General features: G+C 44.9%; 1 protein-coding gene across 1 annotated transcript in view; it reads right to left on the minus strand.

Annotated features, from left to right (window-relative positions):
- IARS1 (isoleucyl-tRNA synthetase 1) overlaps nucleotides 1-18,431 on the minus strand; it is a 98,354-nt gene that overhangs the window by 25,482 nt on the left and 54,441 nt on the right. The window contains exons 21-23 of the mRNA XM_081103200.1: nucleotides 12,200-12,291; nucleotides 8,659-8,736; nucleotides 922-968 (exon numbers count right to left, since the gene is read on the minus strand). Coding sequence (XP_080959326.1) covers nucleotides 922-968; nucleotides 8,659-8,736; nucleotides 12,200-12,291 — 217 coding nt within the window. The remainder of the gene's footprint in view (nucleotides 1-921; nucleotides 969-8,658; nucleotides 8,737-12,199; nucleotides 12,292-18,431) is intronic.

The following is an 18,431-nucleotide window of genomic DNA, read 5'->3' on the forward strand; positions in this document are numbered from 1 at the left end:
CATAATTGACTACTCATATTTGTATAATTAAAACTCCGAATTTGAAGAAAATTAAAAGCCTATTTATTTAGTACTGTTGGTGTCCTTTTTCAACTTCTGAAAGTGCTCATTGTTAATTTGTTCTCATTTATAAATAAATCACATTGTATTTAAAAAAAAAAAAAAAAGGAAAAAATCCCAAACAATAGGCATGCCTACATAAGGAAGAGGGACAGGTTAAAGATATGATGGTGTGGCTAGGCCTACTGGTGAGGCACTTGGGGAAGGACAGCGTGCACTGGCCCTGGGGGTACATGGTAAGAAGTAGGCGGCAAGCTAGAGTCTCCTGGTCAGTACCCAGCAGCTCCCCTAGGTGACTTGAACAACCTGGTCACAGCACACATGCTGCAGTGCTGTAAGTGGTTTCACACTGAGCATCCCCATTTCTACCTATTCTGTACCCTTAGGAGCAGCTCAGGTGAGAGGCATGGAACCAAGAGGCCAGCTAGGGCCCCCACACCAGTGCACCTTTGGCAACTTCCCTTCCCATGGTCCCGGTGAGGCTTACATATATTTGATTCTTCTGTTTGTTTGTTTGTTTTTTTCTTGTTGTTAATCCTCAACCAAGGATATTTTTCCCTTTGCTTTTTAGAGATATGATGATGGAAGAGGGAGGGAGTGTAAGGGAGGGAGCGAGAGGCAGTGGAAAGAGAGAGAGAGGGAGAGAGAGACAGAGAGAGAGACAGTAGACAGAGAGATAGAGAGACAGAGAAACATTGATGTGAGAGATGTTGCCTCCTGCACGTACCCCAACCGGGGCCGAAGATCAAACCTGGAACCCAGATATGTGACTTTGACCAGGAATTAAACCCATTACCCTTTTGTGTGTCGACCTATGCTCTAACCACCGAGTAACTGGCCAGGGCCGTATTAGATTCTTACCGAACACGGGGCAGCATGAGGTAGTGGATGCTGAGTGTGTCCTTGTCCTGGACAGAAACAGGGTCAATCAGCATCTTAAGATTCTGGTACATCAATTCAGTAAGAAAAGGGGTATACGGGGCCTATTAAGGACAGAGCAGAGAACATCATGTCATTCATATGCAACCATCATTAGCTGACCTCAGAGTGGAAAATGGGAAGTAAACCTTTTTCGAGAAAGACAGATATCTGCAGAGAAGTGGGCATGAGGTAACTAAGCATGTACCATGAACGAGAGGACCTCATTTTGACTTTGGAGAGAGGACCTTCCTGTGAAGCACAGTGGAGTACAGCCAGGACCCAAAGCATCCTGGAGGATTTCTGCAATAAAAAGAAGAGTGACTGTCCTATGTCAAGACGGGACAGAAAAACCCCAAGTAAACAACACTGGTCTTAAGGTTCTAGAAAAAGAAGAACAAAAGCAGTCCAAGTTCCGGAAGAAAAATTAGAGCAGAATAAAATGAAGTGGAGAACTAAAACACTACACAAAAAATTAATGAAACAAAGAGCTGCCTCTATATAAAAAGATTAATAAAATTGACAAATTCTGGCTACACTCATTACAGAACAAAAAGAGAAATAAGCAAGATGAGAAATGAAAGAGAAGTTACCACAGACATCACAGAGGATCACACTAAAATAGACCACCAAATTAAATAACTTGAAAGAAATGAGTAAGTTCTCAGACATATAGAACTGGAAAAATCTAAATAGACTAACAGTGAGGAAATTGAAAGAACCATCAAAAATCTCCTGGTGTGGCTCAGTGGTTGAGCGCTGACTCATGAACCAAAAGGTCCCCGGTTTGATTCCTGATCAGGAGACATGCCTGGGTTGCGGGCTCTAGCCCCAGTAGGGGGGTGTAGGAGGCAGCTGATTGATGCTTCTCTCTCAGCCATGTTTCTATCTCTCTAAAAAATCAATAAAAAACAGAATATTCAAAGAGTGAACCAAGATAGTGACGCAGGAAAATGCCAGTACTTGCTGCCTTCCACAACCACATTAAAATTATAACTAAAGCCCTAGCCGGTGTGGCTCAGTAGTTAGAGTGTTGGCCTGGGGACTGAAGGGTTCGATTCCGGTCAAGGGCACATGTCCGGGTTGCGGGCCCGATCTCCCCACTAGGGGGTGTGCAGGAGGCAGCCAATAAATGATTCTTTCTCATCATTGATGTTGCTATCTCTCTCTCCCTCTCCCTTCTCTGAAATCAATAAAAAACAAATTAAAAAACAAAACAAGGATAAAAAAATAAAAATGATTACACACACACACACACACACACACATACATACATACATACATATAACTAAAATACAGAACAACCATCATTCAGACCCAGTTGAAATCTGGCTGAATGGAAGTCCTACAACTAGAGAAGTAAATAAGAAAGCACATGCCACACACAAGACCCCTCAGTCCAGGGTTCCAGTGCTGGAAAGAGAAGTCCCCATAACTTCAGGCTATAAAAACAAGCAGGGATTGAGGCTGAGTGACATGGAGTACCAGCAGTTCCTCTTAAAGGGATGATACACAGACTTACTCAGACTTGCTCCCTCTGAGCTCCAGTGCTGGGGCAGTGGCATGGGGGGGGGGGGGGGATCCAGGGACATATGGGAAGGAACTGGATTATGTGGCAGCAGAGCAAGAACTAGAATGTCGCTTTCTCCCAGAAAGGAGTGCTCACAAGGGTTCATCATTCCTATGCTGAGACCTCCCTCCTAATCCCTCCCATCCCAGAGCTGACTGACAGGTGTCATATCTGTCTCCATCAACCTTGCTCACACTGTTCGCTACACCCTGGTGTTCTAAAACCCTGCCCCACTCCATTTGCAGCCCCACGTAAGCTGTTTGTAGTGGCTTCTCCATATGAATGGCCTGTCCTTGCTCAGGCTTCAGTCTTTCCTAAAATAGCTAAAACAAGCAGAAGCTGGCATCAGCATGCTCCATACCTCTTAATAAGAAGCCCAAGACCCAGCACTAGCAGCAGCATGCCTTGCTTCACAGCTGGGCCTCGCCTGGGCACCTCCAAGCCCAATACAAATAGCAGCCATCTGCAGATCACTCTGTAGCTCCTGCCAGTGCACTCAGTGGACAGCTTCAGACCACACCGTATTACAACACTTCACATACACAAGTAACACATGCAAGGAATCTAATGAACAAAATAATCTGATGAATAATAGAGAAACAGAGGCATGGAATCATGAAACAGACTGATGAATCTCAGAGGGAGGAGGGGAGAGGGTGGTCGGGACACCTGTAATACTCTCAACAATAAAGATTAAAAAATAAGTAAGTAAATAAACAAAAGGTTTGAATATTCAAAAAAAACCCCAATGAAAACATAAAAGAACAAAGAACAAACAAGCCATAGCCAGTTTGGCTCATAAGGTAGAGCATTGGCCCAAAGACTGAAGGGTCCTGGGTTTGATTCTTGCCAAGGGCATATACTTCAGTTGTAGGCTCAATCCAGGACCCTGATTGGGACACGTTTATGAGGCAACCAACTGATGTGTCTCTCTCACACTGATGTTTCTCACTCTCTCCCACTCCCTTCCACTCTCTCTAAAAAAATAAAAATCAATGTAAAAAAAAATCTTGGGTGAGGATTAACAAAAACAAACCAAAACAAAATATAAACCAAACTAAACTCCCCACAACAAAATAAACCTCCTAAAATCCAAAAGTGCAGGACCAGATAGCTTCACCAGTGAAGTCTATCAAAAATTCAAAGAATATTTAATACATATTATGCTCAAACTCTTCTGAAAAACTGAAAAGCCAATACTTCCTAATACATTTTATAAGGCCAACATAACCCTGATACCAAAACCTGGCATGGATAACACAGAAAAATAAAATTACAGCCCAATATCTCTGATGAGTACAGATGCAAAAACCCTAAATAAAATACTAGCAAATCGAATACAATAGTACATTAAAAAATAATACACCATGATCAAGGGTTCATTCCAGGGTACAAGGATGGTTCAATATACACAAATCAACTTAGCCTTTTATATATACAGAATAAATTTGCTTAATTAGACCTGCTTTCTGATTTTGATAAACTTTTTCCAGCCCAGTGAAGCACCCCAACTTCTCTTTCAAGTAACTGTTAACAACACAGCAGTAAATATCAACACAAAGCAGATTATTATTGTAGATCATGCAGAGAGAACAAAGGGTAAAATATTTAACTGCAGCAGTGTTTGACTACATTCTGTGCAGTGAGAATACCTGAAGTCATTTCCAAGGTCCATCATTTCTAATTTCTTTTCAGTCGGGTCAAGTTTCTAAACTTTCTAAATCTCTGTTTTCCAGCTAATGAAAAGAAAATAGAATTCCACCAAGTCTCCTATCTACCTACTCCAGGACTTCTGTGAAGATCAAACAAGATGAGGCTCGGGAAAACGCTTCACAGACATTTAAAGTGTGAAATGTTTGCACCTGGCTATAAAGTAAGCCGTGTTCCTGAGCTGAAAAAACTGCAAGGAGGCTAGTCATCACTAGGGAGAGGAAGCCGGGTGTTGCTACGTGATGTCATTACCTGGCGCCCACAGCAACTGTTTCCAGGCTGAGCTGGGTTGTGGGCTGCATTTTGCGCAATGGGGTCTCGGCAGCATCAGCTTCGATTTGGTGGGCTGTCGCTCTGGGGTGGTGGTGGGGCCTGTGTCCCACTTGGGGGAAGCCAAGTGCTGCTTTGTGGGCTCAAGGTCCGCAGTGCCATTTCTCTGTAAATGGCCAGTGCATTGAGCATCTACCCTCTGGTGGTCAGTGCGCTTCACAGTGACCGGTTGGACACTTAGCATAAAAGCCTAATATGCTAAGTGTCCGGTCATCCGTTTAAACAAAGAGTAATATGGTAATGATATGCTAAGGCTGCTCAACCGCTCGCTATGACGTGCACTGACCACCAGGGGGCAGACAGTCGACTGGTTGAGCAGTCGCTATGATGTGCACTGACCACCAGGGTCAGACACTCTGAGTGGTAGGTTAGCTTGCTGCTGGGATCTGCCTAACCAGGACTGAGCGAGATGGCCGCATATACCCTGGACCCCTCCCGTGATCCATCCCTGGCTGGCCAACCTCCCGCGTCCCTACCCAGCTGTGATAGTGCACCAGTGGGGTCCCTCGGCTTGGCCTGAACCATCGCGTAATCCGGGACCCCTAGGGGGATGTCGGAGAACCAGTTACGGCTCGATCCCGCAAGCATAAAAGGCTAATATACAAATTGACCAGTCGCTATGATGCGCACTGACCACCAGGGGCAGACACTCAATGCAGGAGCTGTCTCCTGGTGGTCAGTGCGTTCCTACAGGGGGAGCACCGCTCGGCCAGAAGCCGGGCTCACGGCTGGCAAGCGAAACAGCGGTGGTGGGAGCCTCTCCCACCTCTGTGGCAATCGGACATCCCCCGAGGTCTCCCGGACTGCGCGAGGGCACAGGCAGGGCTGAGGGAACCCAAGTGCATGAATTTCATTCACAGAGCCTCTAGGATAAAATAGTACTGGAAGACCTAGCCAGAGTAATCAGGCAAGAGAAAGAAATAAAAGGCATTCAATTTGGGAATGAAGAAGTAAAAGTGCCACCGTTTGCAGATGACATGGTTCTTTACATAGAAAACTCTAAAGACACCACCAAAAAACTATTAGAAACAATGAACAAATGCAGGAAGTGGCAGGATACAAAATTAATAAACAAAAATACACTGATCTGCTTTCCTATATACTAAGAATGACATTTTAAAAACAAACTAAAAAATGAACAACAATAACAAAAAATCCTTTTGTAATTGCAACAGAAGTAGAATACTTGGGAATAAACTGGACAAAGGATGTGAAGGACCTGTACACTGAAAACTGCAAGATATTATTTAAAAAGTTTGAAAAAGACATAATAAATTGGAAAGGTATTCCATATTTATGAATTGGAAGAATCACCATAGTTACAATGGACATATTATCCATAGCAATATACAGATTTAATGCAATCACCTATCAAGACCCCCATGGCATTCAAAAAAGAAATAGAACACAAAATCATCACATTTGTATTGAACCACAAAAGACCCCAAACATCCAAAACAATCCTGAGAAAAAAGAACAAAACCGAAGGTATCACACTCCCCGACTTCAAATTACACAAAGCAACAATAATTAAAACGGCATGGTATTAGCAGAAAAACAGACACAAAATTTAAGGAAACAGAATTAAGAGCTGAGTCCAGAAACAAACCCACATGTATGCGGGCAAATGATTTTTGACAAAGGAACCAAAACATACAATGGAAAAAAGAAAGACTTTTTAATAAATGGTGCTGGGGACTTTAGAAAGCCACATGCAAAAGAAGCAAATTAGTGTTTATCCATATATATTAGAACTTAGGTACTTAATTTTATGGACCTTGGTCTTACGGAGAATTCTATGAATTTGACTCCAAAGGTAAGGGAAGTAAAAGCAAAAATAAATGAATAGGACTATATCAAACTAAAAAACTTCTGAACAGCAAGACACCATGAACAACAACAACAACAACAAAAACAGAAAGGAAGGGTGAAAATATTTGCAAACAATAGCTCTGACATGCAGTTAATATCCAAAATATATCAAGAACACAACACTGAAGAAATAATCCAATTACAAGAGGGACTGAAAACCTGGACACTTCTTCCAAGAAGACATAGAACTGGCCTACAGACATATGAAAAGATGCTCAACTTCATCAGCTATTAGGAAAATGCAAATCAAAACTAGAATGAGTCACCACCTCACACTTGTTAGAATGTTATTATCAATAAGAAAGCAATAATAACAAGTGTTGGAGAGGTTGTGAAAAAAAAGAATCCTCATTCATTGTTGATGGGAATATAAACTGTTACAGCAAATATGAAAAACAGAAACAGTACGGAGGTTCTTCAAATTTGTTAAGAATAGAGTTACTATATAATCAGCAACCCCTCTTCTGGGTATCTAGCGGAAAAATTTGAAAACATTTATTTGCAAAGATATATGCATCCCTAGGTTCTGTGCAGCAGATTCATGGTGGCCAAGACATTAAAACAACTGAAGTGTCCTTCGATCAATGACTGGATCAAGAAGAGGTGGTACATATATAAAATGGAATACTACTCAGCTGTAAGATGAAACACTGTCATTTGCAACAACATGGATGGATCTTGAGAATATCATGGAAGCAAAATTAAGTCAGACAGAAAAAGCTAAAAACCATATGATTTCACTCATACGTGGGATATAAAATTGAAAACAACAAATGAACAAATAAGAAAAACAAACAAACAAAAACTCACAGACACAGGTAACTGTATAGTTGTTATTGCAGGGAAGGGGGTGAGAAAAGGGGTATCAAATAAATGGTGACAGAAGATCTGACTGGGTGGTGGACACACAGTGCGATATACAGATGATGTGTCATAGAATTGTACATTTGAAACCTATATGATTTTAATAACCAATGTCACCCCTGTAAATTAATTAACAAACAAAAAAAAGGAGTCACTGACCATGTGCCAGCAAAGTCAATATAAAAAGGACTCAATGTCCCCAAAAGTCAGAACCTCATCTGCAACCTGGGGGAATACAACCAGCTTCTTAGGATAAAAATGAATGAGAAAAGATGTGAGGAACCAGGCACGAGACCTCATACAAAGCAGACTCTCATTCTGTGTATGTTTAGGAAATATACAGAAGGCATCTAATTGACAATGCAGTAGCCCAGTGGTCGGCAAACCGCGGCTCACGAGCCACATGAGGCTCTTTGGCCCCTTGAGTGTGGCTCTTCCGCAAAATATCACATGTGGGCGCGCATGTACAGTGCAATAGAAACTTCGTGGCCCATGTGCAGAAGTCAGTTTTTGGAAAGGAGATAGACGAAACAAGTATACAAGATGAGTGTGGATGGGAGAGTTGGAAGGGGTCAACCTCAGCGAACGTACCTTAATCAGATTGAGGATGTTTTTAGCAAAGGCCAGTTTAGGAGTACCCTAATTAAGTTAATAACAATGTACCTACCTAGATAGTTTAAGTTTAAAAAATTTGGCTCTCAAAAGAAATTTCACTCATTGTACTGTTGATAATTGGCTCTGTTGACTAATGAGTTTGCCGACCACTGGAGTAGCCGAAATAGGATATGAGGAATTAAAACAAATACAAATATACTGTATGTTATTTAATTAATATTTTAATTGGTAGGAATATGTGTCAAGTAAAACAACTGTAATATGTTTGGCGAGATGTCAGTTCAAGAGCTTCACTGTGACAATGACAGTGAAGAAGAGGTCCAATATTTAGGGGAACTTTGGCAATTCAATCTAGATGCAAGAACCTTGACCTGAAACATACTGCCAGTGGTGAAAAGAAAAATCAAATTGTTTTATAGTATTAACTTTTCACCACCTTTATTTAATTTTCCCATCACCATTTATCCCCCCTAAACCCTCCTTTCACCTCCCCATCAACCTCCCCCTGAAATCACCCCAAAACCCAACTTTTGAAACTATTGCTTAGTCCTTACTTGACACACATAAGATTTCTGAAAGGAACTAGAGATTTAAGTTGCTTTAAAACTCAATTTCTATTTCCGGTGGACCAAATACAGAATACAGACAGAGGACATGAAGCAATAGTGCGCTGTGAGCAGCCCACAGGACGAGTTATAGAATGGGGCAAAGAATCTTACCATCAGTCTGCACAGAGAAAGCAGAACACTGAACAAGGTTTCCAGGGCCGTAACACAATCCTCCATCCCATTTTCGCCCTAGTGAATAAAAAAGAAACACATACTGAACTGTTAAAACCAAGTAAGAAATTTATTAAAAAGAGACAATCCAGCCCTAGCTGGTTTGGCTCAGTGGATAGAGCATCGGTCTGTGGACTGAAGGGTCCTGGATTCGATTCGGTCAGGGCACATGCCTGGGTTGCAGGCTCGATCCCCAGTGGAAGGCGTGCAGGAGGCAGCTGATCAATGATTCTCTCTCATCACTGATGTTTCTATCTCTCCCTCTCCCTTCCTCTCTGAAATCAATAAAAATATATTTTAAAAAAGGAGAGACAATCCATAGGGAGCACACAATTAAAGAGAGAGGGGTGGGGGAGAAAGAGAGAGAGAAAGAGAGAGAAAGAGAGAGGAAGAGAGAGAGACAATCCCTAGGGAGTACACATTGTACAGACAGGACAGAGAGAGCAAGGAGATGTGACTAGCACAGATGATCTGGGGCCAGGGCAGAAAGCCAGGATGAGACCCTTACTCCCTCCCATACCACCTGAGGCCAAGCTAATGGAGAAGGGCTCTGTAACTGTGAGGTAAAGATGAGTTAAGAGAACCCGATGTCTGAGAGTGGGATTCCCACACCATGGACAAGTAGTTGTTAACCCTTTGAGTGCCAACCAATATCCTAGGAACTATGCTAAAATTGCCAAGGTATTTTTGCTGATTTTACAGCAGTTTAGGGAAAAAATTATGAATCACAAGTAAATGAAGCTACATATTCAATATCTTCCACAAAATCGACATCTTCACAGCAAGAATTGACATATTTAGCAATATCATCATCACTAATAAAAGCAGACTTAGAACTGGACACTGCAGGAGGAGCGCAATAGCGCTCCTGGCACTTTTGGCAAAAGACAGGAGTAGCTCGATCGCGCTCCCTGGCACTCTAGGGGTTAACATAAAAATTTAAAGCACTTGTAGGTAACTTTTAAAAAATATATACACTATGTATTTAAAAATAATTACATTGATTCATTATTTAAAAAACAAAGATAAAAAAGAACACTCAACCATAATTATGTTACCCAGAAAAAATTACTGTAAACATTTTAATGCATGTCCTTGTAGATTTTGTGTGTATAAAGACATACATGTATACATGTGCACATTTTAACAAAAATGAATTACTTCTGTTCTGGGCTTTTGTCATCAACACATTTGAAGGAAAAGCTAATGGGTAGCCCTAGCCAGATTGCCTCAGTGGATAGAGCACTGGCCAGCATACTGAATGGTTGCAGGTTCAATTCCAGTCAAGGGCATGAATCTCAGTTGCAGGCTCGATACCCGGTCACATGTGCGAGAGGCAACCAGTCAATGTGACATTCACATTGATGTTTCTCTCTCTGTCACTCCCCTTCCCTACACTCTCTCTAAATATCAATGGAGGATTTAAAAAAACAGAACACCCACAAACAACAAAAATGATGGGCGGTGGGCACCTAACTGGCCTTTGGTATGGGTATGTCCTGTATTATATAATCACTAGAGGCCCGGTGCACGAATTCATGCACTGGTGGGGGGGGGGGGGTCCCTCAGTCTGGCCTGTGCTCTCTTGCAATCCGGGATCCCTCAGGGGATGTCAGAGACCCAGTTTTGGCCCAAACCCCGCAGGCCAGATCTAGGGACTATACCTGTGCACAAATTCATGCCCTGGGCCTCTATTATGCACACAAGATCTTTGGTAGTCTCTTCCCACACTCGTCCATCTCCCCTCTGAGATTTATCAGTCTGTTCCATGTTTCCATGCCTGTGCGTTGAGCATCTACCCCCCTTGGTCAGTGTGCGTCATAGCTACTGGGTGAACAGCGGCTTAGGCTTTTATATATATAGACTAGAGGCCTGGTGCACAAAAATTTGTGCAATCGGGGGTGTCCCTCAGCCCAGCCTATGCCCTCTTGCAGTCTGGGACCCCTTGGAGGATGACCACCTGCTGGCTTAGGCCACTCCCTGGGGGATCGGGCCCAAGCTGGCAGTCAGACATCCCTCTGGCAGCCCGGCAGCCCTCGGGGGATGTCCACTTGCCAGCGGGGAGCAGGCCTAAGCTGCAGTCGGACATCCTTAGCGCTGCGGAGGAGGCGGGAGAGGCTCCCACCACCACCGCTGTACTGGCAGCCATCAGTCTGGCTTGTGGCTGAGCAGAGCTCCCCCATGCGGGAGCACACTGACCACCAGGGGGCAGCTCCTGCACTGAGCTTCTGCCCCCTGATGGTCAGTGTATGTCATTGTGACCAGTCATTCCCAGTCTTTCTCCTGTTAGGGTCAGTTTGCATATTACCCTTTTACTATATAGGATAGAGGCCTGGTGCATGGGTGGGGGCCGGCTGGTTTTCCCTGAAGGGTGTCCCGGATCAGGGTGGGGGTCCCACTGGGGTGCCTGGCCAGCCTGGGTGAGGGGCTGATGGGTGTCTGCAGGCTGGCCACACCCCCTTCAGGGTGGGGGTCCCCACTGGGGTGCCTGGCCAGCCTGGGTGAGGGGCTGACGGCAGTTTTCAGGCTGGCTACACCCCCTTTAGGGTGGGAGGTCCCCACTGGGGTGCCTGGCCAGTCTGGGTGAGGGGCTGCGGTCATTTTCAGGCTGGCCAAGCCCCCCGGTGATGGGAGCTCCCAGCCTCTCCTTTTTTTCTTTTATTCTGCAATTTATTTACCTTCTATAATTGAAACTTTGTAGCCTTGAGAGGAGCTTAGAGCTAGCTAGGGCAGGTGGGAGGGAAGCTTCCTGCTCACTCCAGCTCCGTGGCCACCGCCTGCTGAAAGCAGGTATCTGGGGTTTATTTATCTTCTATAATTGAAACTTTGTTGCCTTGAGTGGAGCTCAGAGCCGGCCATGGCAGGTGGGAAGCTTGGCTTCCTCCATCATCAGGGCAACCAAGTCTCCTGCTTGCTCCAGCTCCGTGGCTGCCAGCCACCATCTTGGTTGGGTTAATTTGCATATAGTCACTTTGACTGGCTGGTGGGCATGGCTTAAGGCATAGTAAAGGTACAGTCAATTTGCATGTTTGTCTTTTATTAGTGCAGATAGAAGATTGTGTATGCATGGCTTAAGTCTTGAGACAGGACTTATTCTTCATTCATTAAAAGTCCCCAACATGCTCAAGGAAGAGTTTTATCAATAACTGACCCGCTATAGCTCAGAGTTCCCCTGGAGATCACAGTTGTATATGACATTTGAAAATATTTGCATAACTTGTTTTGGGTTTTAAGAGGTATGCTTAGTTTACTCCTATGTGGCCCTGAGCCTCCCTCCAATATGGCATGTCCATAATTGTCTTCTAAAAATATGCACCATGACTTTTAAAACTTACAGGTCCCTAGCCATCAAATGGCAATAAATAGAGTTAATATGCAACGTAAAAAGAAAAAAATTGCTTCAAAACATTACGGCATTGGGCTGTACTTATTTTCACACTTCCTACACTTTCTGCTCTTCTGAAGAACAGCCTGGACTTACCTTTAATCTTCGGCGGTTCATCCTGACATACCAATTGGTCAGAACATCGACAAACTTGACCAGGCGGGGCACCACAGTATAGAGCCTATAAGCTAAAAGTAATATCAATCAATCAGGAACTGAGAATAGACTAAGCATTTGGGGTGCTTGGGGAAGGAGTGGACACAAGGAAAGAACGAGTAGCCCTGCCATCCAAGGGTCCCCATGCTTGTTGAGACAGAATGAACCAAAGGGAAGCAATCACACTGGCTCCTGCACTGAGGACATACTCAATGACCGTAAACTGTCTTGTGGTGCACACAACTGCCCTGTGAGCCACTGTCAGGGAGAAAAATGAATATCCTGTATGTGTGGCCAAGAGGCCAACACTGCCCATCACACGACGCAGCAGGCAGGTTTACCTGGAGCTGTACAATGCTAGAGCACCACACAGGCCCAACTTCCTTCACTGTGCTGCTCTGTATGTCAACTAAGACTGACACACAGTTTCTCAACCGGAGCAACTCTGTTCCACAGGGGACACTGGCAATGCCTGGAGACATCCTTGTCATAACTGAGCATATGGGTGCTCCACGCATCCGGCAAAGGAAGCCCAGTGATACTTGCTGCTCAACATCATATAACACACAGCCCAGCCCCACCAGAGAACCCACAAGCCCAAGCTATCCTTCATGATGCCACCGAGAAACTTAGCAAGAACCATGAGTAAAATAGAATAGGCTTTCTGAAGACCAAAATAGGAACATACCTCATTTTACTGCACTTGTTTTATGTTTCAGATTTTTTAAAATACAAACTGAAGGATTCTGGCAAACCTGCAAGTTAATTGGCATCATTTTTCCAACATAATTTGCTTGCTTTGTGTCAGTCATGATTCTTTCAATATTTCAAACTATTTCATTACTACACTTGTTATGATAATCTTGGATCAGTGGTCGTTGATGTTACTATTGCAACTGTTGTTTTGGGGTATCATGAACTATCACAAAACATTTCAAACTTAATCGATAAGTGTTGTGTCTTCCAATTGCTCTATTGACTGGCCATTCCCCTATCTCTCTCCTGCTCCTCAGGCCTCTCCAGTCCCTGAGATACAACAACATTGAAATTAGGCAATTAATAAAACTACAATGGCCTCCAAGTGCTCAAATGAAAGAAGAGCCGCACAATTACTCCTGGTGAAGATGCTGTGGAGACCGTTGAAATGGCAACAAAGGATTTAGAACAGTGGTTCTCAACCTTCTGTCCCTTTAAATACAGTTCCTCATGTTGTGACCCAACCATAAAATTATTTTCGTTGCTACTTCATAACTGTAATGTTGCTACTGTTATGAATCGTAATGTGATTATCTGATATGCAGGATGGTCTTAGGCGACCCCTGTGAAAGGGTCGTTCAACCGTCAAAGGCAGGGAGGGGTCCTCAAACTTTTTAAACAGGGGGCCAGTTCACTGTCCCTCAGACCGTTGGAGGGCCAGACTATAGTTTAAATCTTATTTTGAAGTAAAAAAACAAAACGGGAACAAATACAATATTTGTATTTGCATGTGGCCCGCGGGCCGTAGTTTGAGGACCCCTGGTCAAAGGGGTCGCAACCCACAGGTTGAGAACCGCTGATTTAGAATATTACATAAACTTAGTTGGTGAAGCAGCAACAGGGTCTGAAACTGACTCTAATTTTGAAAGAATGTCTACTGTGGGTAAAATGCTATCAAACAGCAACCCATGCTATAGAGAAACTGTTCATGAAAGGAAAAGTCAACTGATGCAGCAAACTTCAGTCATTGTTGGCCAATTTTAAAAAATGCCACAGCCACCACCACCACCCTGATTACTCAGCAGGCATCAAGATGAAGGAAAGAGCCCTGGCCGGGTAGCTCATTTGGCTCCAGTGTCATCCCAATATGCCAAGGTTGAGGGTTCAATCCCCAGTCAGGGCACATACAAGAATCAAACAAAGAATGCATAAATAAACGGAACAACAAATCAATGTTTCTCTCTCTCCCCCATCCTCTCTCTAATATCAATCAATACATCCTATATAAGAAAAGCCTAATATGCTAAGTGTCTGGTCGTCTTTGTGACTGGTCGACCATTCAACCATCAAAGTGTAATATGCTAATGATATGCTAAGGCCGCTCAACCGCTCGCTATGACGTGCACTGACCACCAGGGGTAGGTTAGCTTACTGCTGGGGTCCAGCCAATCGGGACTGAGCGAGACAGGTTGGACACGCCCTAGGGCCCTCCTGCAGTCCCTTCTTGGACCTGATCGTGCACTAGTGGGGTCCTTTGGCCTGGCCTGTGCCCTCTTGCAATCTGAGACCCCTCGGGGGATGTCAGAGAGCCAGTTTTGGCCCAATCCTGCAGGCCACTTCACTCAGGAGTGCGCCAGATGCAGGGCTTATGGCTGGCGAGCGCTGCTGCGACGGCGTGAGAGTCTTCCGATTGGGAATGATTGGGCGTTAAGCCCGCGGCAGGCACAGTGGGCCAGGATGAGCGGGAGCAGCAAGTAGGAGTTGTAGGCGGCGTTGGACTGTGGGTTTCGGCAAGATCTTCACAGGCCACCCAGAGGGACCCCATCCATGCACGAATTTGTGCACTGGGCATCTAGTAAATAAATAAAGAAAAGAACCCACACCAGCAAAACGGCTCCTACTGAAGGTTCAGATGATGGCTAACATTTTATAGCAGCAATTTTTTTTGCTGTTAATCCTCACCCAAGTATATTTTTTCCCATTGTTTTTTTGAGAGTGGAAGGGAGGCAGGAGGGAGAGGAGGAGAGAGACATCGACTGGATACCTGCTACCTGTGCCCCAATCAGGGGTAGGGAGTAAACCTCAAACCAGGTACATACCCTTAACTGAAATTTGAACCTGTGACCCTTCCGTGTACGGGTCTATGCTCTAACCACTGAACCCCACCAGCCACGACAAGCATTAAACTATTCTTTTTTTTTTTTTTTTAGTAAACTGTTTTTAAAATTAAGGTGTGGACATTGTTTTAGACACAATGCTATTGCATACTTAATACTATTAAGTACAACTTACATATTCAACGGAAATCAAAAAAGTCATGTGACTTGCTTTATTGTATACTAGAGACCCGGTGCACAAAAATTTGTGCCCGGGGTCGGGGGAGGGTTCCCCCTCAGCCCGGCCTGTGCCCTCTCCCAGTCTGGGACCCCTTGGGGGATGACCACCTGCTGGCTTAGGCCTGCTCCCCGGGGGGATTGGGCCTAAGCTGGCAATCAGACATCCCTCTGGCAGCCCAGCAGCCCTCGGGGGATGTCCACTTGCCAGCGGGGAGCAGGCCTAAGCTGCAGTCGGACATCCTTAGCGCTGCGGAGGAGGCAGGAGAGGCTCCCACCATCACCGCTGTACTGGCAGCCATCAGCCTGGCTTGTGGCTGAGCAGAGCTCCCTGATGTGGGAGCTCACTGACCACCAGAGGGCAGCTCCTGCATTGAGTGTCTGCCCTCTGGTGGTCAGTGTGTGTCATAGTGACCAGTCATTCTCAGTCTTTCTGCTCTTAGGGTCAGTTTGCACATTACCCTTTTACTATATAGGATAGAGGCCTGGTGCATGGATGGGGGCCAGCTGGTTTGCCCTGAAGGGTGTTCCGGATCAGGGTGGGGGTCCCGCTGGGGTGCCTGGCCAGCCTGGGTGAGGGGCTGATGGCTGTTTTCAGGCTGGCCACACCCCCTTCAGGGTGGGGGTCCCCACTGGGGTGCCTGGACAGTCTAGGTGAGGGGCTGAGGGCCGTTTTCAGGCTGGCCTGCAACTGAAGCTCCCAGCCACTCCTTTTTTTTTTTTTTTATTCTGGGATTTATTAACCTTCTATAATTAAAACTCTGTTGCCGTGAGTGGCGCTCCCAGATCTGAGGCTGCGGCTGGCTGAAAGCAGGTATTTGGGGTTTGTTTAGCTTCTATAATGAAAACTTTGTTGCTTTTGGAGCTGTTGCTTTCGCAGCTTAGAGCAGGCCGCGGCAGGCGGGGAACCTTGGCCTCCTCCATCACTGGAGCAAGCAAACCTCCTGCTCACTTTAGCTGCGTGGCTGCCGGCCGCCATCTTTGTTGGCAGTTAATTTGCATATCTCGCTGATTAGCCAATGGTAAGAGTAGTGGAGGTACGGTTAATTACCCTTTTTGTCTTTTATCAGATAGGATTCTCTTCATTGGATATTTGTTTCACTGTGGTGGTCTGGAACCGAACCCACACTATCTCCATGACATACCTACAGTCAAAGAAGGAAAGCTAAAGGGGGTAGTGAAAGGCAAAAAGATCTGTAAAGCATTAGAAAGACTGGAAGGCTCTTGTGAGGAACTCGAGGGCCAGCAGGAAAGGAAGGGTGTCTTAGCCCATCTTGTTTGAGGCACAGGCTTATTTTAGGGATTTTCCCACTCACATCCCCTTTCACTGAAACTCTGTCGCTCAAACAACACAATTTATTTTAATGTTCAGTGACTGTTAATAATGCTGGTGGTCTAAGCCAACATGGTGAGAAATTGACAAGGGCAGAGCTGCTCTCTGTGGTGGTTCACAGAGACCAGAAAGAGGTGCTGCAGGCCCATCCCCGTCCAGTCCCTGGCTGTTTGCACATTCCCAGACAGATGATGTCTGTGATCAGAGGCCTACTCTGTAAAGCAAGCAAGTCAAACTCTCAGCCCGTGATCTGCATGCAACCCACAAAGAATATATCTGCGGCCCAGCCAATTTAACCATATGTAAGAAACATTTTAATAAAAATTTCATAATTTTTACAATATCCTATTTTACATAATTATTAATAACAAACTACAACGTTCGCTAATGGCTGATTACTGGAATCGTGTTGCATTCACTTCCCTTAAGCACCTTACACGCAGGCGCACCATTTCTCTCCACCAATACTAGCAGTGAATATTTTAGCAGCCAATGGCCACGTCATTAGTCTTGAACTGACTTGTTTGGGGTGCGCAACAGGAAATATTTAGCTTTCAGAGAACAAGAAAAATAGGTTTAGTTGCGTCACGCTTATTAATTTGTGCAGTCATTCAGTGTCTGGTACATTAATGTTCAAGAAAAAATATTATTATTAAAATGTTCAGTTATTTTGTGATAACGATGACTAATTTATTTTACCCCTTTGTATTCAGCATGTCTCTATGGAAATAAATCAACGTTTCTATGAAAATGGAAGCTTTTTTTGTGGCCCACATACACTTAAACCTTGTTTACTTGGCCCGTGGTAGCCTTTGAGTTTGACATGCTTGCTGTGTCGGCCTGTGGCCTGAAGAATCCTGAGTTCGATTATGGTCAGGGGCACATGCTCAGGTTGTGGGCTCAATCCCCAGTAGGTGGCTTGCAGGAGGCAGCCAATCAATGATTCTCTCATCAATGATGTCTCTCTCTTTCCCTTTCCCTTCCTCTCTAAAGTCAATAAAAAATATTAGAAAAGAAAAGAAAAAGGCCAAAGTTATTCTTAGTGTTCATTACACTTTTCATCTTCCAGGAAGCCATCATAACCTACTTCATATAGTCAGGGTTCAGCTCAGAGAGACGAAGCCTATGGGTAATGAGCACACAGAAGCAGCAGCAACTATCGCTGGGATCACTCTAAAAGCATCACGCTTCAGGGTGCTACTTCAGACTCTGTTGACAAGGGAGCTGAGGGCACAAGCTGCATCACACAGCCTGTGTGGAGCACACCTGGCCTCTCACATCTGGCTCTTTCTTACCACTAAGCTGATGTGCACAAGCTGCCTAACCTCTAACACCCAGGCAGACTGGGCACACTCTTCAGGAGGGCAGTTGCCTAAAGATGCAGGAGCCCCAAGCAATAAGCCCCAGCACGGCTTCCCGCCCACTCACATCACTCAGGAGGAGGAAGTGAGTGTGGCTGTAAGCCCATGTCCTGGGAGCCTGGTGAACTTCCACTCAGGAGTCTGCTTCCCACACTCATTTCTATCGTCACTTCTGTCCAACAGCTTGGCAATCATAATGATCCTTACATTCAAGGGGTGGACATAGTCCGTCAAGATGACTGGTGAGCATGTGGAAATTACTGCGCTCACTGTCCTTTGTGCCAGGATCAAAGGCACCTACTCCAGTAGGAGCTACGCACCAGCTGAGGACGGCAGGCCCCTGCCTGCACCAAAAGGTGGCTTTGCTCCTCGAAACCATGAGCACTGCACCTGCACGGCAGCCTCTAGCACCCACAGGTGCTGAGGGAGGCAGGTCAACCTCGCTAAGG

The sequence above is a fragment of the Myotis nattereri genome, assembly GCF_964212035.1.
Source record: "Myotis nattereri genome assembly, chromosome: 12".
Taxonomy (NCBI): Eukaryota; Metazoa; Chordata; class Mammalia; order Chiroptera; family Vespertilionidae; genus Myotis; species Myotis nattereri.